This window comes from Dama dama, chromosome 14 (genome assembly GCF_033118175.1).
Source record: "Dama dama isolate Ldn47 chromosome 14, ASM3311817v1, whole genome shotgun sequence".
Lineage (NCBI taxonomy): Eukaryota > Metazoa > Chordata > Mammalia > Artiodactyla > Cervidae > Dama > Dama dama.
This window is the reverse complement of record NC_083694.1, coordinates 3304573-3330552: the sequence shown is the minus strand read 5'-3', so window position 1 is coordinate 3330552 and position 25980 is coordinate 3304573. Positions and strand designations below refer to the sequence as shown.

The window sequence follows — 25980 nt, the reverse complement described above, 5'->3', positions numbered from 1 at the left end:
TGAGATGGTTGGATGATATCACCGACTGAATGGACATGAGTTTGAGTAAGCTCCAGGAGTCGGTGATGGACAGAGAGGCCTGGCGTGCTGCAATCCATGGGGTAGCAAATATTTGGACATGACTGAGTGACTGAACTGATGACTGATTCACATTGTTGTATGGCAGAAAGCAATACAACATTGTAAAGCAATTATCCTTCAATCACAAAAAAATAATAAATTTTCTAAAACATGAGGGAAAAATGAGAAAAAAAAGAAGTATCAAATCACTATATTGTGTGACAGGAACTAGCATAGTGCTGTAGGTCAGTTATACTTCAGCAACAAATTCATAGGAAAACAGAGATCAAATTTTTGGTTATCAAAGGTGGAGGGTTGTGGAAGGGGAATTATTTAAAAGCAGTCAAAAGGTACACTATAATAATACGTATTAGGGGTGTAATGACAACATGATAAATGTGATTAACATTGATGAATGTTCTATGTGAAAGCTGTTGAGAGTAAATCCTAAGAGTTGTCATCACAAGGAAAAAAAATTTCTATTTCTTTAATTAATTTTGTATCTATACAAGATAATGGATGCTCACTAAACCTACTGTGATAATCATTTCATGATGTATGTAAGTCAAATCATTGTGCTGTACACCATAAACTTACACAGTGCTGCATGTCAATTATATCTCAACAAAACTGGAAAAAAGAAAGAAAAGCTTTCTAAGGAGATGTGATAGTCCCTCCAGGATGCCATCAAAAAATATCGTTGAGTGGTTGCTTATAAACAGCAGATATTTATTATTCAGAGTTTTGAAAGGTGTCAGAATAGTTGGTGAGTGTCTTTTTCTGGGCTGCAGACTTCTCATTGTATCCTCATATGATGGAGGGCACTAGGGAGCCCTGGATTTCTAAGAGCACTAATCTCATTCAGGAGGGTGCCTTCCTTATGATCTAATAACCTCCCAAAGGCTCCATCTCCCAGTACCATTATCTTGGGTTAGGATTTCAGCATATGAATTTGAGGGGAACACAAACCTTCAAGCTGTAGTGGGAGAGGAGCAACAATGATAGTTAAATGTATAGGGACATGTGACTGGCAAAAATTTCCAAAACTCAAACAGGAACAATGACTTCAGATCATCTTGGGGAAGAGGAAACTGGGGAGATGAAAGCTGCCCCCACCCCCACAGCGCCCTACCCCCTTTCTCGGTACCAGGGCTAGAAAGGTCGTTCAGAGTCAGCAGACGGAACACAGTTGATGAATAGTTTCTATGGTGTTTGAATTTGGCCAGGAGGGTTTCTAAAGTTTCTATTTTTTTGAGATGTTTGCTTAGCTATTGTGAGCATTTTTTTTTTTTTTCCATTTTGTGTCTTAATTAGCTGTTGGGAAAAGTAAGTTGTATATTTATCTAGTCACTGCTTACAGCATGTTATTAATTTAAAAACACTTAATTTTTTTGAGGTTTTCTAGGGCTAGCATAGGACAAACTTCTCCTCTCCCATAGTTACAGCCCTCATTTGTGTTAACTGTTTTACTGCACTGATTAGAATTTCTAGAGCTCTGTTGGAGAGTAAAGGAAATGGTAGGCTTTTGGACATTCCTACTTTAAGATGTAGTGAGATTGAGTCTAGGGCCTTACAGTTAAATATCATGTCATCAGCTGGTTTCAGATAAGTTATTCTTAATTAGGTTAAGAAAGTGTTCTTTTGCAACCAAAATTGGTAGTACAAAAGTAAAAACAATAGCAACCACAAACCAAGAATAGATATTGAATTTTATTGGATTGAATTTGGAAAGTTTTTTTTTTAATGACATAAAGATGGTTCTGTCATCTTTAATTCCTAAGAACCAGCAGATTCAAAGGTGAAATAGTGGTGAGCTTTCCAAGTACACTATTTAAAGGTCTGAGGGCAGAGCAGACTTACTCAGCAAGATACAACACTCAAAAAGGAACCGCATGCAAGGTTAGGCCAGAGGAAAAGAGGAACTGGTGGTTGCTATTTATTTAAAGTTTTTAAGGAAGTTGTTTATTCCCAATAATTGAAGAGATCAGAGAGGCATTTAATCATTAGACTGTCAAACAGAACTCTACTACAGCTGATTAAAGTCTTTAAAAAATTTTTTATGGAGAAAGATTTAATCACTTTCTCTACTGATATGCTCCGATGTTTTCATGAAACTTGCAAGTTCTTCCTTATCTAAATCTTTCTTGCTGCGATACAGGCTTGTTTTTTCCTCCTATGCCTCGTCTTAAAAAAAAACAAAACCAAAAAACAGTAATTTCCCTATAAAGTAAGTGCAAGAATTCATAAGGAACTGCACCCCATTAAAAAGCCCAGGATTCACATGACCACTTGAGAGTATTCCACTGGTTCAGAGACAGCAGGGTTCACAAAAGTCCAGAAATTGGGCTTGTGGCTCTTTGGCTTAACATTGACATAATCTGTGGCTTCCTTTATGTTCTCATAGTCCAGGACAGAGTCATTTCTTCGATCTCCAGGGGCTGCAAAGACTACTTGTGTGTAGTTCACATCCTTGTTGACCTTAGCGGGGAAAGGCAAAGAAATTTGGGTCAAAATTCCTACCACGTTTGGAGAAGGTATTCAACTCAAAGAGGCTTGCCCTGGGCCAGATGGGAAAGAACCTAGGTCCCAGGTAGCTGTGTCTGAGAGCAGGGCCAAGGCAATGAGAGAGATTGCTCCTTGTACCTGTGGGAACGAATGGCTTAAGGAAGAAAAATGTGGAGACTCTCCAAGTGAGGTCGGGACTCAGAGTGGACTTTGGCCAGTAACCGGGATGTGGGGAAAACGGGATTTCCTGTGAGCACCTTCATTTTTAGAGCCCACTCAGACCCGCTTTGTCTGGACGCTCCGTGCTGTTGGTACAGGCCTGTGAGTGAAAACCCGACCACCCTCACCGAAGGCTGCTATAATGACTTGGTGGCCCTCCTTCCTTGCCCCCGTCTCTGCAGCCCAGGTGACCCCAGACTGCTGGGGTCACTAGGGGTGTCCCTTACCTGGCAGGTGGTGGGAGGTGAGCTGTCTGAGCTGTCAGAGCTATCTGAAGACGTGTCACTGTCATCTAGGGAAAAACAGAAATTGTTCTTCTTCTAAAGGCAGCCAGAGGGTGTTTAGAGAGTATAGAGGCAATGGAAGGAAGCATGAGACAAAGACAGAAGCAGAGCCAGTATCTCAAGTGGAGTGGGGAAGAGGGACCAGTGTCCCCCAGAGAGAAGAGAGGAACAGAGCAGAGAAAGTGGAAACCTCTGGAAACAGCCAGGAACATATCCAGGAGTCCAGGCCCTGTTGTATTTCCAGCTCCATCTAAAAGTAAATACCAAGCCCGCAAGGCTGCCCTGTGCTTGAGAAAGACTGTCTGCTGGAAGGGGAGTAAGTGGGGTGTGCTGAGCCGCTATGGCCCAAGGCAAACAGATCTGGCCCCAGAAATCACAGGCACAGCTTCTAATCTAAGCCTGTCACTAACTCCAGGCAGATTACATTTCTCTTTGTGCCCTGGTCTTGTCCCCTGTGACAGAGAGGGTTGGAAGAGGATCTCTGATGTCCCTGCCAACCACCGAGTCTCTGATTGCAGCCAGGCTTCAGGGAAGCTTTGGGATCAAGGGTCATGGTGAGGCCAGTGCCTCTCCACTTCCTCTGAAATCCTGAGTTCATGCAAGTGGCATCTTCTGGGTCCCTCATGCATTGAAGCCTTATCTTGGTGCTGAGGAAGCCTGACAACCAGATTTCTCTAATGGAAAAGATAAAATTCAGAAGGATGGGGCAACCTTAAATCAACCAAAAGATAAGCAGTGAAAAGGGCAATCTCTGGTGAGTGAATGTCTTGCTGCGGAAGCAGCAGTTTGCACTGTGTGAAGAGTGGCCTGGCAGGTCTCTCAAGTGGGGAGAGAGAGAAAACAGCAAGAGTGTGGTGTTCCTGTTGGTCCCATTGCTGGAGAGGGATATAGATGTGAACTGTCACCAAGACTCAGGTTTATTAAAATGCCCAGATCCCATGGCTGGGAGCAGACAGAGGTGGTTGAAATCTGGGCTCTAGCTAATGGCGGGCAGAAGAAAAGATACCATCGTGTCACAGAGACAGGAGCAGAGACAGCGCCCAAGCCTGCGAGGCAGCCAGGAAAGAGCTAAGGCCTACACAAACCCACTGCCGTCTGCCCTGCCGGATAGGACAGGTGGCCTTCTGAAAGCAGCGGCCTGGCTTGGCCTGCACTGGGGAGTGTGTGAGGAATCCTCCCGCTCGGGGTTGGGGCAGGAAGACGGGCTGCTGCGAGGAGGCTCCCCGGGTAGTCCAGACAGAACAGCAGCAGCACTGTGGCATGTTCCCCTCGCAGCGGTACTCACGCTGGTAGCGGGGCTCGGGCACCAGGACGTTCCTCTCTGCCCGAGTCTCCTTCCTCTCCTTGGCAGCAGGCGGGCAGCAGTGAGCTGGACTAACGCTGGGGGCCTGGGACCTGGCCCCTTTCAATATGCGCTCATTTTCCTTGGCTGCCGGGGACAGGGCAAGAGTCAAAAGTGGATGCTCTCCTGGCCAGGCACATCCTGCATCTGTGAGCACAGCTCTCCTGAGGGAACGCTCGTCAGACAGATCTCTCCAAAGCTCAGCCCTCCGCTGCTCAGAACCCTGCAGCGCCCCTGCCTCACATGGATTAAAAGCTCCAGTCCAAGCAGAAGGCCTCCCGCCCCTCCCCCTTCCTGCCGCACCTCAGCTCCATCCTGCTGGGCCCCTCTGCTTCCGCCAGGATGAGCAAATCCCCTAGTTTATGGACTTTGTAGGTGTGGCTCACTTCCTCACTTCCCTCAGGGTTAGACTCAAATGTCAGTGTCTCAGGGATGCCGACCCCCATCCCGTTCATATCTCCCTGCCTTGCTTCATTTCTCTCTACACTTACCCTGACCTGACACACATTTTACTTGTTTGTTTGTCGTCTGTATTACCTACGGAATGCAAGGTCATAATGGCACGGATTTTTATTTTGATTCCTGTTGTACTGGATAAATGAATGAATGACGAGAGAAGCTTAGACTTACATCATCCTGCTCAATCCCTTGTCTTAGCACAGCCCAAGCGATGTTATTTTACTTCCCCTAATTATAATGTCTTCCTCAGACACAGCATCCTGTCTTTCACTGCAAATCAGCTCAGAAATTTAAGCTCATATCTTAGTCTAACCATACTCCTTTCTGTTGTAATTCAAGGCCATTTCTACACGTCTCTTGGCGGTGATGAAGGAAATTTACTACGCTCGGGTTAAGTGAGCCCAGCCTCAAGAGCATCGCAGAAGCTTGTCTCTAGGCAGGAGGTCTGAGTAGCAAAAGGACTCTCAGCCATCATTCCCAAGCACAGATGGGCTGGGTCAGAGTGAGATAACCCACTTAAGAGGTTGGTGGAGTGAGGGGACACCTGGCTAGCGATTCCTCAAGTAGGATTTCAAGGGATATTTGGGGGCTCATCTTGCTGTGGGCTTGGGAATGGTCCCTGAGGGGGACCAGGAGGGAAGAGAACGCTGAGCCAGTTACCCATGTGCCTGCTGAGCAGGTAGTTGATGACTGCGAGGAGACAGGCCTGCAGGATCAGCGACACTACTGCGATCACGATTCCATGCCAGACCTCCATGACCCTGTTGGGAAGTGAGGAAATCAGGTGAGAGGTTCTGGAGGTGCTGAGACAGCTGCAAACCCATCCCTGCCCCAAGCCAGGGGCAGCCTGCAGGTACCGCTGCTGTGGCTTGAGTCCCTTCCCTGTTGAAAGGGAAGGCGTCAGGACCCGGGGAGGGTGCTGTGTGCAGGAAGTGATGTTCCCTTCATGGGAACCCGAGCCGGCTCTCCCCAGACCACTCACTGAGCTAGCATGACAAGCTCCTGGAGGGCCGCCGCGGGTGGCCAGTGGGGCGCGGGCTCTCTCTGGCACCTTGTCTCCACGCAGCACCCCTGGCAGGACGGCCCTGGAGACCTGCAGAGGCGAGGCAGTGCGTCAGAGCTCTTGGGCAGTCTCTGCTGGTGGGGGGGCGTCTCCCTTCCTCTCCCCAGATTCCAGTCTCTGAATCTACAAAACAGGCAGTAACAGGATTAGCACCTGCCAGCCCCAGGGCTGAGCCCCCCGCAGCCCGGCCCTCCGAGCTGATCCACACAATCCTCGGACCTAGAGGTCACTGCCCTCCTCTTATAAGGAGCCACGTGAGGCCCAGAGGGCTGAGGGACATGTCTGAGGCCCTCCAGTCAAACCTGGTTTGAGCTCTACATCCAAGCCCACACTCCCCAACATTCTGTCTCTTCTCCAGAGCCTTGCTGCTGTTGGAAGCACAGAGCAGTCCCGCAGGAGTGAATACGCTGGGAGAGATTCTGTGACGCACACCAGTGTCTCACACACACACACACACACACACACACACACACACACACAGAGACATGTGCACCCACACTGCTGAAAGGAAATAAATTAGGAGTTTGGGATTAGCAGATACAAACGACTATATATAAAACAGATTAAGAAAAAAACAGCCAAGGTCCTACTGTATAGTATAGGGAACTATATTTAATAACCTGTAATAAACCATGATGAAAAAGTATATGTATATATATTCATATATATTCTGAATCATTTTGCTGTACTCCAGAAACTAACACAATTTTGTAAATCAACTATACTTCAATTAAAAAAAATCTTTTTTAGTGTCAAAAATAAAGACCACAGCGCTGAATATGGAGTGTATTATAAAACAAAGCCAAGATGGTTTCAAAGCTTTCGAAATGATCTTTACTTAGCACAAGATGGGCCACATGATGGCCCATTGTCCTGCTGCAGACAATAAATGTTGAAAAACCTTTTAATGCCGATAAAGCTTATTTTCTCAATCAGGGTTTCCAAGTGTTAAAGAGTAGTGTGGAAAGTCCTGCCTTTTTTATTTCTGTCTGTAGTTCTCCACTGGGTGGGCCTATCCAAGATCCAACTTGGACTAAGTTTGGAGAGAGAGGAGGCAATAACTGAGGAGGGAGCCTGAGAGGTTTGCCACCACTGCCTCTCCAGGGCTGGGTGTTGGCCAGCTGGAAGCTGCCAGAGAGAAAAAACTACTTTCTCTTCTACATCCTTTACCAACCAACAAGCCAGTCTTCGGGGACAACTTTTTTTGTGTGAGGTCGAAAGTTGGGAGCAGACTTCCCTGGTGGTCCAGTGGTTAAAGAAGTCGCCTACCAGTGCGGGAGACGCAGAAGATCCCACGTGCTGCAGGGCGACTAAGCCCGCCTGCCTCAACTACTGGGCCCCAGAGCGCCAGGGCCCCTGTGTCGCCACGACTGAGCCCACACACTGCGACCAGGGAAGCCGGCGCACCTGGAGCCCTGTTCCAGCAAGAGAAGCCCCCGCAGTGAGGAGCCCGCACACCGTAACCAGAGAGGAGCCCCTGCTCGCTGCAGCCAGAGAAAGCCCACACGCAGCAGCGGAGACCCAGCGCCGTCAGAAAGAAAGAAAGGAGAAAAACAGAAGCAACACAATTTAGGCATCATACTTAGCTTAAGTCACCTCTTTCTGACATAATAAGTTCTGATACATAATAAATTCTAGACACTTTTCCCAAAGGAACCCAACTCTATCCACTCTTTACTTTTCAAGTTAAATGAGCAAAGTATACCTAACATCATCACTCTTAAAGAATGCTGTTTAATTTGATTTATAAAGATGGATTCAGCGTCCAGACATGAGTTCTTCATTATGTATAGATTCAGTATGCAAGATGTGTCAGGAAGATGGAAAGTGGGAACATTCTAAGTGGAGGAGATCCCCCCACCCCACTTCGTCCGAATACCCACCACCCTGGTGCCGAGGAGCACCAGAAGGTCACCTCTGGAAAAGGAGTCTCCTGTGGTTCCTTCTGCAGGAGTGTTGCATTAACTCACTTTTGTCATGACATGAAGGGGTCACTGGGAGCAGGAGGTGGAAACTGATCCAGATGGCAAGCCAAGTGAGAGGGGACCCCAGGGAACTACCTACCTCCCCCTTTACACATGGACATCACCAGATGGTCAGTATAAAAATCATATTGATTATGTTCTTTGCAGCCAAGGATGGAAAAGCTCTAGACAGCAAAAACAAGACCAGGAGTTGACTGTGGCTCAGATCATTAGCTCCTTATTGCAAAATTCAGGCTCAAACTGAAGAAAGTAGGGAAAACCACTAAGCCATTTAGGGATAACCTAAGTCAAATCCCTTATGATTATACAGTGGAGATGACAAATAGATTCAAGGGATTAGATCTGGTAGACAGAGTGCCTGAAGAACTATGGACAGCGGTTTGTAACATTGTACAGGAGGTGATGACCAAAATCATCCTGAAGAAAAAGAAATGCAAGAAAGCAAAGTGATTGTCTGAGGAGACCTTACAAGTAGCTGAGAAAAGAAGAGAGGCAAACGAGAAGGGGAAAGATTTACCCAATTGAGTGCAGATTTCCAGAGCATAGCAAGGAGAGATAAGAAAGTCTTCTTAAGTGAGCAATGTAAAGAAATAGAGAAAAACAATAGAATGGACAAGACTAGAGAGCTCTTCAAGAAAATTAGAGATACAAAGGGAACACTTCATGCAAAGATAGGCACAATAAAGGACAAAAACAGCAAGGACCTAACAGAAGCAGAAGAGATTTTTAAAAGGTGGCAAGAATACACAGAAGAACTGTACTCAAAAGCTCTTCAGTTCATTTCAGTCGCTCAGTCGTGTCCGATTCTTTGCAACCCCATGGACTGCAGCACACCAGGCCTCCCTGTCCATCACCAACTCCCGGAGTTTACTCAAACTCATGTCCATTGAGTCGGTGATGCCATCCAACCATCTTATCCACTGCCGTCCCCTTCTCCTCCCACCTTCAATCTTTCCCAGCATCAGGGTCTTTTCCAATGAGTCAGTTCTTTGCATCAGGTGGTCAAAGTATTGGAGCTTCAGCATGAGTCCTTCCAATGAATATTCAGGACTGATTTCCTTTAGGATGGACTGGTTTGGTCTCCTTGCAGTCCAAGGGACTCTCAAGAGTCTTCTCCAACACCACAGTTCAAAGGCATCAATTCTTCGGTGCTCAACTTTCTTTATAGTCTATCTCTCACATCCATACATAGCTACTGGAAAAACCATAGCTTGGTTTTAGATGGACCTTTGTTGACAAGATAATGTCTCTGCTTTTTAACATGCTGTCTAGGTTGGTCATAGCTTTTCTTCCAAGGAGCAAGCATCTTTTAATTTCATGGCTGCAGTTAGCATCTGCAGTGATTTTGGAGCCCCCCAAAATAAAGTCTTTCACTGTTACCATTCTTTCCCCATCTATTTGTCATGAAGTGATGGGACCAGATGCCATGATTTTAGTTTTCTGAATGTTGAGTTTTAAGCCAACTTTTTCACTCTCCTCTTTCACTTTCATCAAGAGGCTCTTTAGTTCTTCTTCACTTTCTGCCATAAGGGTGGTGTCATCTGCCTATCTGAGGTTATTGATATTTCTCCCGGCAATTGATTTCAGCTTGTGCTTCATCCAGTCCAGCATTTCTCATGATGTACTCTGCATATAAGTTAAATACGCAGGGTGACCAATATATAGCCTTGACATATTCCTTTCCCAATTTGGAACCAGTCTGTTGTTTCATGTCCAGTTCTAACTGTTGCTTCTTGACCTGCAAACAGATTTCTCAGGAGGCAGGTTAGGTGGTCTGGTATTTCCATCTCTTGAAAAAGTTTCCACAGTTTAATGACCCAGATAACCATGATTGTGTTGTCACTTACCTAGAGCCAGATATCCTAGAGTGTGAAATCAAGTGGGCCTTAGGAAGCATTACTATGAACAAAAGTAGTGGAGATTATGGAATTCCAGCTGAGCTATTTCAAATCCTAAAAGATGATGCTGTGAAAGTGCTGCACTTATTATGCCAGCAAATTTGGAAAACTCAGCAGTGGTCATAGGACTGGAAAGGACAGTTTTCATTCCAATCCCAAAGAAAGGCAATGCCAAAGAATGCTCAAATTGCATTCATTTTCAAATTAAACTGTACAGTTGTACAATTGATGAGTGCACATCCCAGCAAGATTATGCTCAAAATCCTTCAAGCTAGACTTCAGCAATATGTAAACTGAGAACTTCCAAAAGTCCAAGTTGGATTTAGGAAAGGTAGAGGAACCAGAGATCAAATTGTCAGCATGTGCTGGATCATAGAAAAAGCAAGGGAATTCCAAAAAAAATCATCTACTTCTGATTCATTGGTTATTCTAAAGCCTTTGACTGTGCGGATCACAATAAACTATAGAATATTCTTAATGAGATGGAAATACCAGACCACATTACCTGCCTCCTGAGAAACCTAAGGACAAGAAGCAACAGGTAGAACTAGACATGGATTAATGGACTAGTTCAAAATTGGGAAAGGAGTACAACAAGGCTGTATATTGTCACTCTGCTTATTCAACTTATTTAACATCATGTGAAATGCTTGGCTAGATGAATCACAAACTGGAATCAAGATTGCCGGGAGAAATATCAACAACCTCAGATATGCAGATAATGGCAGAAAGTGAAGAGGAACTAAAGAACCTGTTGATGAAGGTGAAAGAGGAGCATGAAAAAGCTGGCTTAAAACTCAACATTCGAAAAACAAAGATGATGGCATCCGGTCCTATCACTTCATGGCAAATAGATGGGGAAAATATGGAAACAGTGTCAGATTTCAATTTTCTTGAGCTCCAAAATCAATGCAGATGGTGACTGCAGCCACAAAATTCAAAGACGCTTGCTCCTTGGAAGAATAGCTTGACAAACCTAGACAGTTTGAGACATCACTTTGCTGACAAAGGTCTGTACAGTCAAAGCTATGTTTTTTCCAGTAGTCATGTATGAATGTGAGAGTCAGACCATAGAGAAAGCTGAGCACCAAAAAATTGATGTTTTTTTGAACTGTGGTGCTGGAGAATACTCTTGAGAGTCCCTTGAACTGCAAGGAGATCCAATCAGTCAATCCTAAAGGAAATCAGTCCTGAATATTCATTGGAAGGACTGATGCTACAGCTGAAGCTCCAATACTTTGGCCACCTGATGTGAAGAATTAACTCACTGGAAAAGACCCTGATTCTGGGAAAGATTGAAGGCAGGAGGAGAAGGGATTGACAGAGGATGAGATGGTTGGATGGCATCACTGACTTGATGGACGTGTCTGAGCAAACTCAGGGAGATAGTGATGGACAGGGAGGCCTGGCGTGCTGCTGTTCATGGGGTCGCAAACTGTTGGACACGACTTAGCAACTGAACAGCAACAACAACCCCTCCCCTAAGTCCCAGGACACGTGGATAGATAACCCAGTACTCCCCAGTGATCAGCTAACTCTAGGGAGAAAGTTCAGTCAAAAGTGACATGCGTAACTAATAAAAAAATTTAAATAAATAAATAAATAACACATTCACATAAAAAAAAAAAGAAAAGAAAAAGTGACATACGCAGGGTAAAATTTGCAGAGCCAGGAGGCTGGAAAAAAAACACCAAAGTGATGAAGTGAGTATGGGATTATCATAAAAACAATGATATTGAAAAATTAGTTGACTTGATTGAAGAAAAGGAATAGATATATTTTAAATGCCTGACCTAGTCTTATTTTGGAGAAGCCTTACTTAAATTTCAACAGATACCGATTTCTCAAGCAAATTTCTCAAGGAAGTATGTTAGTCACTCAGTTGTGTCTCTTTGTGACCCCATGGACTGTAGCCCACCAGGCTCCTCTGCCCATGGAATTCTCCAGGCAAGAATACTGGAGTGGGTTGCCATTTCCTTCTCCTTCTCAAGGAAATTTCGGTACTAATCCTGATTTCTGGGGCAGATACAAAAAAGATGATTGGATGTTACCAGGAGAGCTTTATTGAATCACAAAAAAAGCATGAAAATCATGGAAAAGGGCTAGAAGCAAAGCCAGTATGCCAGGAAATCAACAGTGTTTCTTTTTAAAGGGCACTCTTATGCTTTAGGAATGCTGACCTCATATTAAATGCCTCATTTGTCCTTAATCACAGAAGTTATTCTGCTTCTTCCGTTGAAGGGAATGGTAGGGATACCACCAGGGCTGTATTCTGAAATCATGCTCTAAGTTTTCGTTTTTTAAGGCTCCTCTCTGTTTATTAAAAATCAAACAACTAATAGGTATTTGAAATATAAAAAGTTAGGAGTGCAAATAAGCAAAGCATTTCATAAAATGAACCCAAATTTCATTCGTAAAATTGTATTTATGTTTTCACAAATATATGCACTTTGTATGTGTATGGAAATGTTTGTATACACTATCTTTTTGAAACAAGGCATCATACTGAGTAGTTCGGAGAAGGCAATGGCACCCCACTCCAGTACTCTTGCCTGGAAAATCCCATGGACGGAGGAGTCTTGTAAGCTACAGTCCACGGGGTCGCAAACAGTCGGACACGACTGAGCGACTTCACTTTCACTTTTCACTTTCACGCTTTGGAGAAGGAAATGGCAACCCACTCCAGTGTTCTTGCCTGGAGAATCCCAGGGACGGGGGAGCCTGGTGGGCTGCCGTCTATGGGGTTGCACAGAGTCCGACACAACTGAAGCGACTTAGCAGCAGGAGCAGCAGCACTGAGTAGTTAATTTTCCTCTTTGCTTAATACTTCATAAACTTGTTTCCAGATCAGGAAAATCTCCATTAAAAAGCCCCAATCTGGGTGCTCACAGGTCCAATTTGACACCTAGATGATTTTATTTGATAATGTACTTTAAAGATTTGTATGTGGATGCCCTGAGGAAGGTCATGTACTTTTCAGTCCTGACTGATCCCTGAAGGCATTTGAGTTTGCCACCTTCAGTTTTATGGCATCATTGAAAATGACTAGTATTCTACTTTACCAGTATTTCTTACTACTCTGGACATTCAGAGCCAAATGACTCCTTGTCTAAAACTGCTTGTGCACTGCCTGGGAGACCACCAGTAACAGAGGTAACAGGCCAAAATAACCCCACACATTTCCAAATGTCTCCCTAAGGCAGTCACTTTTGCCCCCAGTTGAGAATCACTGCGTTAGATAAATGTTACATTATGTTAAAAGCATTATCTTATTTGGTCTTTTTATTGAGAACAATATTGCCTACACTTCTTCCTTTCATTTTAATATATTATGAGCATCTTACTAGCTAAACAACACACTGTACCTGTGTCGTCAATATATAAGATAAAAGTCAACATGGATCCAAGTTCCGTTCCCTTCTAGGTGTGAATTATTGAACTTCTCAGTGTCTCAGTTTCTGTACCTGTTAAATGGGGTTAATGATATTATATCCCTCACAGAGTTCTTGTGAGGGCTTGGGGATTTATGTTTATAAAGACCTAAATACAGTGGCAGACATGTGGAAAGCACTCAATAATTATTAGGTATCATTCAACCCTAAAACCCTGCACCAAGATGGTGACTAGAGTGGTGCTATAAATATTCGGTCTGTATATTTTTGGAAGCTTAGACATTCAGTTTTGAGTACAGTTTGAAGATAAAATCTTGGCAGGATGAGGTATGAAAATGATGACAGATGTCATTATTTAAGTGGCTAATGGCCCCTAACCGCAATGAGCAGGTTGTTCCTTGGGGGCTAATTGCAGATTGCTGATCAGACAGTCGGCAGAAACATCTGCTCATTTGTGTACGCACCCCAAACAACCGGGAAATGAGCAATTTGAAGTAATTAAGTTGTGAAAAAAATGCCTGGACCGTGTGAGAGTTCAGTACTCTTTGTTCCATCATCAAAATGTGACTGTCCTGCCCTCTTTCAGGTTTGAATACCCAGCCCCTCCTTAATGCAGTGTCCTGCCAACTGCCTGCAAACCACGGGTCAGCAGAGGGCTGAGAGCATTTCTTCTGTTTTCTTCGAACCTGGTGGAAACCCTGAGTTAAGGCTGGATTCCATTGTCTTATTTCCCCCTCTCCTGCTAGAGGAGCTCTCTCATGGCCTTTCTAAAAGGTACAGCATAACAAAAGAGATGAAATAATAAAAACACACCTTTTCCTGTCTGATGCCATGCTTTCTTTGGATAGATATATTCAGAAAGAACACAACAGAAGACGATTTATGTAAACATCATATGGATTAAAGTAATCATAATCAATATTGCTAAGATGACTTGATCAATCTTTTAAAATTAAGTAGCTTTAATGTTTAAAATGGATAAGCAATGAAGACCTACTGTATAGCAAGAAATAAGTAGCTTTAAAGATTTTTTTATAAAGTGTTTATTAAAAGATTTTTTGGAAATTTTCATTAATTTATTGTCTTTAAAATGAAGAATTTGAGCTCTAAGAGAACAATAAAGGGAGATGAGAGCCAGGCTCCTCCTCCTGGCTCAGTCACTTGCTACCTGTGTGACCTGGGACAGGTAGAAATGCTTTCTAGACCCAGCACTTGTAGTACTCCCAAGCCTCTTTCTGGCCCTTAACATTCTGTTCTTTAAAGATGGAAGGACAGTAGGGGAAAGGAAAGTGTAGTTGGATGGAAATGGAATATTTTGAAAGAAAAAAATACACATTTCTATTTTATATCATTCAGTCTCCTTCACTCTACTAGACTTTTGTCCTCTAACTAAATATGCAGTTTTGAATAATCAAGAAAGGGATGAAACATAAATAAGCCAAACTAATAATAACTATAACCACATAAACAGAGGAGGCCAAAAATTGTGAAATTCCTGACATTTTTTTTGTGTGTGAAATATCAATATAATTATTGATTTCCTAGAAAAATGTAGATTAGTGAAATGGACTCCATAAGGCACAGAAAACTTACACAGACTAAAAGCAACAAAGCAAAATAACAAGAAAGAAGTTTGGGATCCAAGTTTTGTACCTCTCAAGTAGCTAAAGGCAGAGAACTTGGAGTCAGACAGTCTGGCTTCACATCCCAGCTCGTCCTCTGTGTGAGTTGGGTCTAATTATTTAACTTCTCAAAGCCTCTGTTTTCTTACTTGTAAGATAAAATCAATAATCACTAATTCTCAGGGTTTGATTAAATGAACATAAACAATACCCACTTCTGCAGATGAAATAAGATGAGATATATAAGTTATTCTAGCTTTTGTCACATAGTAATAAGCATCCAATAAATGACAGCTATTATTTGAAATTAAAAGCAGTATAAAAACTATCTACTCAAAATCTACATCCAGATAGTGTTACAAATGAATTTTTGAAATTTTAAGGAACACAGGGCACAGAAAAAAATGGAAAGCTCTCCAGGCTCATCTCATTTATGAATACAGAGGTAAATACCTGACTATAACAAAAGTTACTCCACCTTGCTTACAGTTTCCTTCGTTGTGCAAAAGCTTTTAAGTTTAATTAGGTCCCATTTGTTTATTTTTTCTTTTATTTCCATTACTCTGGGAGGTGGGTCATAGAGGATCCTGCTGTGATTTATGTCAGAGAATGTTTTGCATATGTTTTCCTCTAGGAGTTTTATAGTTTCTGGTCTTACATTTTAATCTTTAATACATTTTGAGTTTACTTTTGTGTATGGTGTTAGAAAGTGTGCTAGTTTCATTCTTTTACAAGTGGTTGACCAGTTTTCCCAGCACCACTTGTTAAAGAGATTGTTTTCTCTCCTTTGTATATTCTTGCCTCCTTTGTCAAAGATAAGCTGTCCATAGGTGTGTGAATTTATCTCTGGGCTTTCTATTTTGTTCCACTGATCTACGTTTCTGGCTTTGTGCCAGTACCATACTGTCTTGATGACTGTAGCTTTGAAGTATGGTCTGAAGTCAGGCAGGTTGTTTCCTCCAGTTCTGTTCTTCTTTCTCAAGATTGCTTTGACTATTCAAGGTTTTTTGTATTTCCATACAAATTGTGAAATTATTTGTTCTAATTCTTTGAAAAATACCGTTGGTATCTTGATAGGGATTGCATTGAATCTATAGATTGCTTTGGGTAGTATACTCATTTTCACTATATATTGATTCTTTCAATCTATGAACACGGTATATTTCTCCATCTATTTGTGTCCTCTTTGATTTCTTTCATCAGTGTTTGATAGTTTTTTATAAAAAACTTTTCAGTGTCCTATAGTTTATAGATCTTTTGTTTCTTTAGGTGTAGTTTATACCTAACTATGGTTTATAGTTTATAGTTTCCTTAGGTATAGTTTATAGGTCTTTTGTTTCTTTAGGTAGATTTATTCCTAAGCATTTTATTCTTTTCATTGCAATGGTGAATGGAATTGATTTCTTAATTTCTCTTTCTGTTTTCTCATCATTAGTGTATAGGAATGCAAGGGATTTCTGTGTATTATTAATTTCATATCCTGTTACATTACTGTATTCATTGATTAGCTCTAATAATTTTCTAGTGGTGTCTTTAGGGTTTTCTAAGTAGAGGATCATGTTATCTGCAAACAATGAGAGTTTTACTTCTTCTTTTTCAATCTGTATTCCTTTTATTTCTTTTTCTTCTCTGATTGCTGTGACTAAAACTTCCAAAACTATGTTGAATAGTAGTGGTGAGAGTGGGCACCCTTGTCTTGTTCCTGACTTTAGGGGAAAGCTTTCCATTTTTCACCATTGAAGATGATGTTTGCTGTGGGTTTGTCATATATGGCTTTTATTATGTTGAGGTATGTTCCTTCTATGCCTGCTTTTGAACAATGAAGGAAACTATATGCAAGGTGAAAAGACAGCCTTCAGAATAGGAGAAAATAATAGCAAACAAAGCAACTGACAAAAAATTAATCTCAAAAATATACAAGCAGCTCATGCAGCTCAATTCCAGAAAAATAAATGACCCAGTAAAAAAATGGGCCAAAGAACTAAACAGACATTTCTCCAAAGAAGACGTACAGATGGCTAACAAACACATGAAAAGATGCTCAATATCACTCATTATCAGAGAAATGCAAATCAAAACCACAATGAGGCACCATCTCATGCCGGTCAAAATGGCTGTTATCAAAAAGTCTACAAACAATAAATGCTGGAGAGGGTGTGGAGAATAGGCAACCTTCTTACACTGTTGATGGGAATGCAAACTAGTACAGCCACTGTGGAGAACAGTGTGGAGATTCCGTAAAAAACTGGAAATATATCTGCTATATGACCCAGCAATCCCACTGCTGGGCATACACACTGAGGAAACCAGAATTGAAAAAGACATGTGTACCCCAATGTTCATTGCAGCACTGTTTACAATAGCTAGGACATGGAAGCAACCTAGATGTCCACTGGCAGATGAATGGATAAGAAAGCTGTGGTACACGTACAATGGAATATTACTCAGCAATAAAAAAGAATGCATTTGAATCAGTTCTAATGAGGTGGATGAGACTGGAGCTTATTACACAGAGTGAAGTAAGCCAGAAAGAAAAACACCAATACAGTACATATGAAATTTAGAAAGATGGTAATGATGACCCTATATGTGAGACAGCAAAAGAGACATAGATATAAAGAACAGACTTTAGGACTCTGTGGGAGAAGGTGAGGGTGGGATGATTTGAGAGAATAGCACTGAAACATGTATATTACCATATGTGAAATATATCACCAGTCCAAGTTCGATGCATGAAACAGGGCACTCAAAACCAATGCACTGGGGTGACCCAGAGGGATGGGGTGGGAAGGGAGGTAGGAGGGGGTTTCAGGATGGGGGACACATGTTCACCCATGGCTGAGTCATGTCAATGTATGGCAAAAACCACTACAATATTGTAAAGTAGTTAGCCTCCAATTAAATTAATTAAATTATAAAAAATAAGTTACTACAGGGAAACCAGGCTCCCTAACTTCAGACTCTACTACAAATCTATAGTAATCAGGGGGCTTCCCTGATAGTTCAGTTGGTAAAGAATCTGCCTGCAATGCAGGAGACCCCGGTTCAATTCCTGGGTCGGGAAGATCCGCTGGAGAAGGGATAGGCCACCCACTTCAGTATTCTTGAGCTTCCCTGGTGGCTCAGCTGGTAAAGAATCTGCCTGCAATGCGGGAGACCTGGGTTTGATCCCTAGGTTGGGAAGATCCCTTAGAGAAGAGAAAGGCTACCCGCTCCAATATTCTGGCCTAGAGAATTCCATGGACTGTATAGTCCATGGGGTCGCAGAGTTGGACACAACTGAGTGACTTTCACAGTAATCAGGTCAGTATGGTACTGTCACAAAAACAGACATAAAGATCAGTGGAACAGGATAGGAAGTCCAGAGATAAACTCACACACATAAGGTCAACTAATCTATGATGGAGGAGACAAGAGTATACGATGAAGAAAAGACAGCCTCTTCAGTAAGTGGTGCTGGGAAAACTGGACAGCTACATGTAGAAGAATGAAATTAGAACACTTCCTAACACCATACACAAAAATAAACTCAAAATGAATTAAAAGCCTAATTGTAAGTTCTGATACCATAAAACTTTTAGAGAAAAACATAGGCATATGAAAATAAAAACAAAAATAAACAAGTGCAACCTAGTCAAACTTAGCTCTTGCACAGCAAAGGAAATCATAAAATGAGAAACCAACCCTCGGAATGGGAGAAGATGTTTGCAAATGAAGTGACCCACAACAGATATATCTCCAAAAATACGCAAACAACTCATGTAACTCAATACCAAAAAAACAAAAACAACTCAATACAAAAAGTGAGCACAAGATCTAAATAGACATTTCTCCAGAGAAGACATCCAGATGGCCAAAAAGCTCATGAAGAGATGCTCAACATCATTAAGAGAAATGCAGATCAAAACTATAATGAGCTATCACCTCACACAGGTCAGAATGGCCATCATCAAAAAAATCTACAAGCAATACATGATGGGAAAGTGTGGAGAAAAGGAAACCTTTCTACACTGTTAGTGGGAATGTAAATTGGTACAACCACTATGGAGAACAGTATGGAAGTTTCTTAAAACACTAAAAATAGAGCTACTACATGATCCAACAATCCCACTCCTTGGCATACATCCAGACAGGACCATAATTTGAAAACATACATACAGCCTAACGTTCACTGCAGCACTATTTACAATAGCCAAGCATGGAAGCAGCCTAAGTGTCCGCCGACCATCCACAGAGGAATGCAGAAAGAAAGTGTGGTGCGTATATACAATGCAATATTACTCAGCCGTAAAGGAGAAAGAAACAATGCCATCTGCAGCAACATGGATGGACCTACAAATTATCACACTGAGCGAAGGAAGTCAAACAGAGATATTGCTTATACGTGGAATAAAAAAAAAAATGGTACAAATGAACTTATTTACAAAACAGAAACAGTCACAGATATAGAAAACAATCTTAGGGTTATGAGAGGGAGGGGAGGGAGAGACAACTGAAAGACTGAGATAGACATATACACACTTTGTGCTGTGTGCTCATCACCCAGTCACGTCCAACTCTTTGTGACCCCATGGACTGCAACCCACCAGGTTCCTCCGTCCATGGGATTCTCTAGGCAAGAATACTGGAGTGGGTTGCCATGCCCTTCTCCAGAGGATCTTCCTGACCTAGGGACTGAACCCACATCTCCTGCAGTTTCTCTAACGCTGAGCAACTGGGGAAGCCTCACACATATACATATATCTACTCTTTTATATATTCTTTTTCTATATAGGTCATTACAGAGTATTAAGAAGTGTTCCCTGTGCTATACAGTAGATTCTTATTAGTTATCTATTTTATATATAGTAGTGTGTATATGGGGCACAGTGGTAAAGAAACCATCTGCCAGTGCAGAAACTGCAGGAGATGTGGGTTTGATCCCTGGGTCAGGACAATTCCCTGGAGAAGGGCATGGAAACCCACTCCAGTGTTCTTGCCTGGAGAATCCCACGGACAGAGGAGCCTGGTGGGCTACAGTCTATAGGGTCACAAAGAGTCAGACAGGACTGAAGCGACTTAGCATGCACACATATGAACATGTGTAACTGATTCTCTTTGCCGTACACCTGAAACTAACACAACATTGTAAACAAACTATATTCCAATAAAAGCTAAAAAAATTTAAGTTACTCCAGGGATATCCAGGAGATTAATTATTACAATAATGAAAACTAAGGTTGAGTGTTTTCCCTGTGGCTTTTATCTTCTTGCTCTACAAGAACAGACATTATCACCATTTTCTAGGTGAGGACACTGCGGTTGTCCAAGAAGTGAGCAATTTGCCCTTGTGCCCCCACTGGAAGAGTCTTTTTAATTCAAGCTCATTTGACTCAAAAGTCTAAGCCTCGATCATTTAAGGAACTGCCTTTTATATACTATAAATACATGGATAAATAAAAAATTTTAAACTATGATCTCAGTAAAATGCCAAAAAACATTTGATAAAATTGAATACTCATTCATTAATACTATTTTTAATTAAACGCTTTAACTTGTATTGGAGTATAGCCGATTAACAATGTTATGAGAGTTTCAGGTGGACAGCAAAGCTACTCAGTCATACGTATACATGTATCTATTGTCCCTCAAACTGCCTCCCATTCAGGCTGCCACATAACACTCTGTGCTTTTCATCCATTGAAAATATAGCACTGTGTACTTGCCCATCCCCAACTCCCTAACTATCCCTCAATTCTTTAAGTTCTTAAAATTCAAATGCGAGGATTGCTTCTTACTCTAATAAAGAATATCCCTTCTATACCAGCAATCAACATCTTACCAAATGGTAAAATATTTTAGCCATTATTTGAGAATGAAGATGTCTGCTATAACCATTTTTAAAAATTAATCCTGGAAATTCTACTTCCTGGAAGTTCCTCCAATCTATAAAAATAATATTGAATATTTATTGAGCAGGCTGTCTGTGGCTGACACTTTTACATATGTCTACTCATCTGATTCTCACAACTACCTAGGAGGTAGGTACTATTATTATTACTTCCATTTTATGGAGGACAGAGCTCAGACACAGAGAAGTTAAATAAGTTGACCCAGATAATGAGAAGAGTTAATGAGGCTTTGTGCCCAGGCAGGCTGGTGGTGGAGCCTCAGCTAATAACTTATGCATGAAAGAAATGGAGCAAGGAAGTCAGGTTTATCCTTATTTGCAATAGATGTGATTTTATACCTAGAAATCCCCAAAGAATCAATTGAAAAACTAGTGAAATTAATGAGACTGCTCAGGAAGTCCTAAGGGCATGACAAATATTCTAAAATTACCAGCCATTCTTTCTATTTTTCTAGTAATAGAAAATAGAATTGGGGGCAGAGGGGACTAAGGAGCCTTATCAACCATCACAACAGATATAGCTAAGAATAACTTCAATCATAAGAAAGTTATTTTGTAGAAAATTCTAGAAATTTACCGAGAAACCTAAAAGACTTAAACTAATAGACATCTGATGTTTCAGATTGGGAAGTTAGAAGACTAAAAAATTGCTTCAAAATTGATTTATTGGTCCAATATAACTCCAATCAAAATAAGAGTGAGAATTTTTTAAATTTCAAAATTATTCAAAAATTAGGAAAAAATGATAATAATCCAGAAAGGTTGGAACATATTTGAAAAGGAATTGTAACAAGGTGGGTTCCAGACAAACCACTTTTAAAAAGTAGTGTAGACCTGTAAAATTATGTTTAGGAAAAATTAATCTAGGGAAAGAGTCTTCAGTGAGAAATTACTAGACAGTTATATTTAGCTCATACTTTATTGTATATATGTAGTATACAATATACAATATGATTACAACTCTGTAAAAAAGTGAATATAAAAAGAATAAATATTTTTAAAGAAAGAAAACTCTAGGCCATTAAAAAAATTGTGTCTATTAGTTTAGCAATAACCTCTACCCCTCAATTCACGTGACTTTGTTAATCAAATCCAGAATAATTGATTGACAATAATATTGCATATTAAATATAAAATTTCTCACAAATATACATTTATGGAAATTAAATTGGGGAGTCTATTTAAATGTGCTTTCTTCAAAATGGGGAAATGGAAGAAAATATACCTAAATATTAAAAGTTAAGTACTGAAATGTTGTGGATGATTTTTTCCAATCAGGAAAAAAAAAGTATTTTAAGAGTATGAAAACAAATCCAGAAATTCTGAGTAGCTTAAATTAGCACGAGACCAAATTTATCTACATAAATGTTTTATTTACATCTAAATTCTATCTTACCATGTTAATAGAACATTGAGATAGTAAGTTAAATGTCTGAATTTCAATGAATCAAATATTTATTGAGTGGTCTGTGTGTGGTCCTGGATGAAATACCCTTGGCCATGAAAAAAGGGAGAATGCTATCTGAACTTCCAAGAACTCATGTTGTACTTGGAAAATCAAGACATTAAGGTGTAAAAAAAAAAAATCAAAAAGCACAAGAAATGCCATGATGAAGCATGATGGATTGTCAGAAGATGTGCGTAATGTGTAATGTTTTAGAAGAATAAGAGATCCTCATGCAATAGAATCTTCACAGAAGAGCCACCGAGATGGATGGATGGGTGGAAAGTGGAGAGCACAGTACTCCAGCTAAAGCTATCTGCCAGCTCTGGCTGTAGAGGACAGCTTTAATGGAATTGCTTGTCTGCAACAAAGTTCACTGTAGCTCAACCATATGGCAATAAGAGGAAACGGGGGAAACTGGGAATGCTGCCCAGCAACCGTACAAGTAAGGGCAGGAAAACGGTGAGAAACAGGGACTCAGTGGTCAGGTGAACTGGGCTGGGGATCCTAGCTCTGGCCTTCCTAGCTGTGACTTGCTTTCTGTCTTCTGGTCCCAGAATTTTATGGGGAAAGTGAAGATGTCATTTGTTTCATTTTAATTCAAATTGTGTGCTTCCAATATGCCAGCATCATGTAAAACATTTTGAATAAATTATCTTGTTTAACCCTCAAAATAAGAACCTTATGAAGTAGCTACTATGGCTGTCCCCATTTTGCATTGGACAGAATCAATTCCCTGTAGAGGGGAAAGAATTCCAACCCAGGCTGTTTGAGGCCACAGCCTTCACCACACTACACATGGTGTTTAAGAATCTTAGCTGAGTGCTTGGCATATAGAGGTATACAACAGCGGGTGATCCTTAGACCAGAAAGAGGGTTCAATCCCTATAAGCTGGCTTACCTATATAAATGCACCCATTTCCACAGGGCCCTCACTCATGACTTTCAGGTGGGAGGTATAAGCAATCCAATGAACAAAGCTATATGGTCCTGGGAGACCCTTGGTCCTATGAGTGTCCCTCTGTCCAGCCACCAGGGAACAGAGAAGGTCAAAGCACCCAGCTGTGAAAAGGGAGGAAGCAGGTCCTGACAAATACCACGGAGAAGACGACAACAGGTAGTTACCTCTGTCCTGCGTATCAGAGAAGCCGTCCCTAGATTTGCTTCCGCTCTGGTCACCATGGTAGGGACCTCACCCTAGGCAGCTGGGACACATCTGGAATGTGAAATGAAAACCTGGGTCAACATTCTGGCTCAACTTTCTAGACTCAGCTACCTTGGACACCTTGCTTCCTCTGTCTGAGCCTCGGTTTCCCTGTCTAGAAACTGAAGGGGATGAGTTAAACAGATTTTGTTCTGACATTTTATTGTTTTAGAATTCCATTAGTCTAAAGTGACATAGAGGATAAAACTCAAATTCACAAGAAATAGCAACTATGAGTCTCAACCAGCTAAGCCACATCTCCAGTCACACAGCTTTATAGGTGCAGGCACTTCCAATTTTTAGGAAGAAAACAAGTCATCCTAAATTTCTGATTAGTAATTTGATGGAAAGCCTTTTTACAAACAATTACTTGAGATGATTGCAATTTAGTGCCAAGACCAAATCAACAAGACAATTGCAAGCAACTTAAGCAGTATTCAGAAGTCATTTTGCTAGTTCTGCAAAGTTTCAGGTAAATTGGAGGGGCCAGCCAACAAAATTTTATAGAATTGACTAACTAGATTTTAGAGAAACTAAACACCTTCTACAGCTTATGCTCAGTTTGTGAGCACTTTAGTGGCTGGAACAAAGGTCTAGTCCATACTTAGCTCCGCGATTCCTGACACAATATTTAGACTCTAAATTTTAGAGGCAATGTATGGGGAAAAGCACTTTGAATTAATAACATTCTGTATGCACTGCAATTCAATCTGTTTCCATGTAATAAATACTGTTTAAGCTTGGTGAAGAGTGGGGCACTTAATGTCCCTGAGCCTAACTGCCCTCCTCCGTTAATCAGAAAGCCAAAGGCCTCTCTCACAGGATTTGTCAAGAGGAATAAGTGAGACCATGGAAGCTTCCAGCACTGTTCCTGCCTCACCGCTGGGTCTCAGGGGCAAGGGCATACCTCCTATTCTGTTCAGTAGGACCTCATGCTCAGAAGGGCCCCATTATGGGCCTAGTGCTCTGCCGTTGCCATTTTTAAATTCTTAGTAATTTTTAAAAGAGGGACCCCAGATGTTATATTTGCACTGGGCTCTGCCAAATATGCAGCTGACCCTACTCAAGGCGTTGTACTGGGTAGGGTTGTCGAAGCCCACACAACAAGGCCCAGGCAAGGACAAGAGCAGGATCCCAATTACCACGTCTTCCTTGAGTGCCTAGCCTACACTCCAGAGCTCCCCGGGCTGCAGAGACGATGGAGAGAGGCCTGCCCTAAAAACACTCTTCTGTGCTGAAGTTCTCTAGAAGAGCTTTCTGTAGCCAACTTCAGTCAAATCACTCAACACCTTTGTGCCTCAGTTTTCTCAACCGTAAAGAGAAACTATGAATAGCACCTATATTTTCAGAGTTGTTGTGAAGATTGAATGAATTAATCTACATGATGCTCTTAAAGCAGTTCCAAGACATAGGAAGCTCTACGTAAGGGTCAACTATTATATTTTGCTGTCATTGTTGCTGGCTTTTCTTTGCCTGAATGTTTGCATGGCTTTTCCTGGTCTGGGTGTTTGCATGGCTTTTTTCTTTGACAGCATACATTTTCTCATTCTCATTCATAACATTATTAAACTGCCAGACTGGTTTGTTTCCCTCAAAACATCCCAGTTCTTTGCAGCTCGGAATGAGTCTTAAGGGAAAAACTCATGTAGCGGGGTATTCTCCGTGATCTGGTTCACAGATGACTTGAAAAGAGTAATTAATTTATAGCTACTATTGCTGGAGCACTGGGCTGGGCACTAAATGTCCATTGTCTGTGATCCTCATAGCAATACTGTATCATGGCTGGTTTTATACCCATTTTGTAGATGAGGAAATTGAGGCTTATAAACATTCTGCGAAGTTCTTTGGATCTGGTTCTGTCTGCCTCCAAAGTCACCTTCCAGCTGGAGCCCTGAAGGCTGCTGCTGCTATTGCCAACAGATCTCAGGTCTCAAGAGCAAGAGGGTAATTAATGTCCAGGGACCTCCCTGGCGATCCAGCGGTTAAGACTCCACGCTCCCAATGCACAGGTTCAATCCCTGGCTGGGGAACTAAGATCCCACACGCCTCTGGGTGCGGTCAAAAAGAGAGGGACACTGATGTCTATGAAGTGCACAGAGCCAAATCTTAAGCTCACTCCAAGAGGATGGCAATTGAATTCCACACCCTGGCATCCCCCCACGTAAACAAAGAATCTGCTATGGAATTTGAGTACATTTATATTCACAAACAGACACACACCCCTTAAACTAATTTTAAATCCTACTGCCCAGACAATACTTACCCCCAGGACTATGAGAAAGGTCTGATCCCAGTCTGTGTTTCAGTGGTGTCCTGATGGAAACATCTCCCTCACCACCCCCCAGCCCCACCCGGAAGCTTGTCAGTCACTGGAGGTCAGTCACCAATGTTTCATCATTTCCAACGGGGCGGGGGCATGCTACTCAAAGATAATGATCTAGCTCGGTTGAGAAAAGCGGGGTGAAGCAACAGATAACACCTCCTATCTCTCTTGGCAGGGCTCTGCCCTTCTGCTCTACGCAGTTTATGTCTGTGGAGAGTAGTAGTCTCTTTCCCTCCGTGTGAACACAAATTTAAATACCACGAATACACGCGTGGCCTGGTGGAGTGGAA

At 41.7% G+C, this 25980-nt stretch overlaps 1 protein-coding gene across 5 annotated transcripts; it reads right to left on the bottom strand.

The window, feature by feature from the left end:
• Positions 1–1751: 1751 nt before the first annotated feature.
• RHEX (regulator of hemoglobinization and erythroid cell expansion) lies at positions 1752–25747 on the bottom strand. Of its 5 annotated transcripts, none has more exons than XM_061159929.1 (7): positions 25631–25747; positions 23289–23379; positions 5852–6055; positions 5530–5630; positions 4354–4557; positions 3012–3076; positions 1752–2538 (listed from the first exon to the last, which is right to left on the bottom strand). In XM_061159929.1, exons 3-7 carry the CDS (start codon positions 5860–5862, stop codon positions 2338–2340), a joined length of 582 nt encoding a protein of 193 aa, XP_061015912.1. In that variant the 5' UTR covers positions 5863–6055; positions 23289–23379; positions 25631–25747; the 3' UTR covers positions 1752–2337. The 5 variants fall into 5 exon arrangements, with proteins under 5 accessions (XP_061015912.1, XP_061015916.1, XP_061015915.1 ...); XM_061159933.1 differs by having other exon boundaries at positions 4354–4497; XM_061159932.1 differs by having other exon boundaries at positions 5921–6055.
• Between the last annotated feature and the right edge of the window lie 233 nt (positions 25748–25980).

What these genes read in the sequence shown, in the direction of transcription:
- RHEX (XM_061159929.1), bottom strand. An exon ending in CCTGCTCAGCAGGCACATGG is followed by an intron (nt 4,558 to 5,529) that starts GTAACTGGCTCA and finishes CTGTGCTCACAG; the next exon opens with ATGCAGGATGTGCCTGGCCA. An exon ending in GCCCGAGCCCCGCTACCAGC is followed by an intron (nt 3,077 to 4,353) that starts GTGAGTACCGCT and finishes GTTTTTCCCTAG; the next exon opens with ATGACAGTGACACGTCTTCA.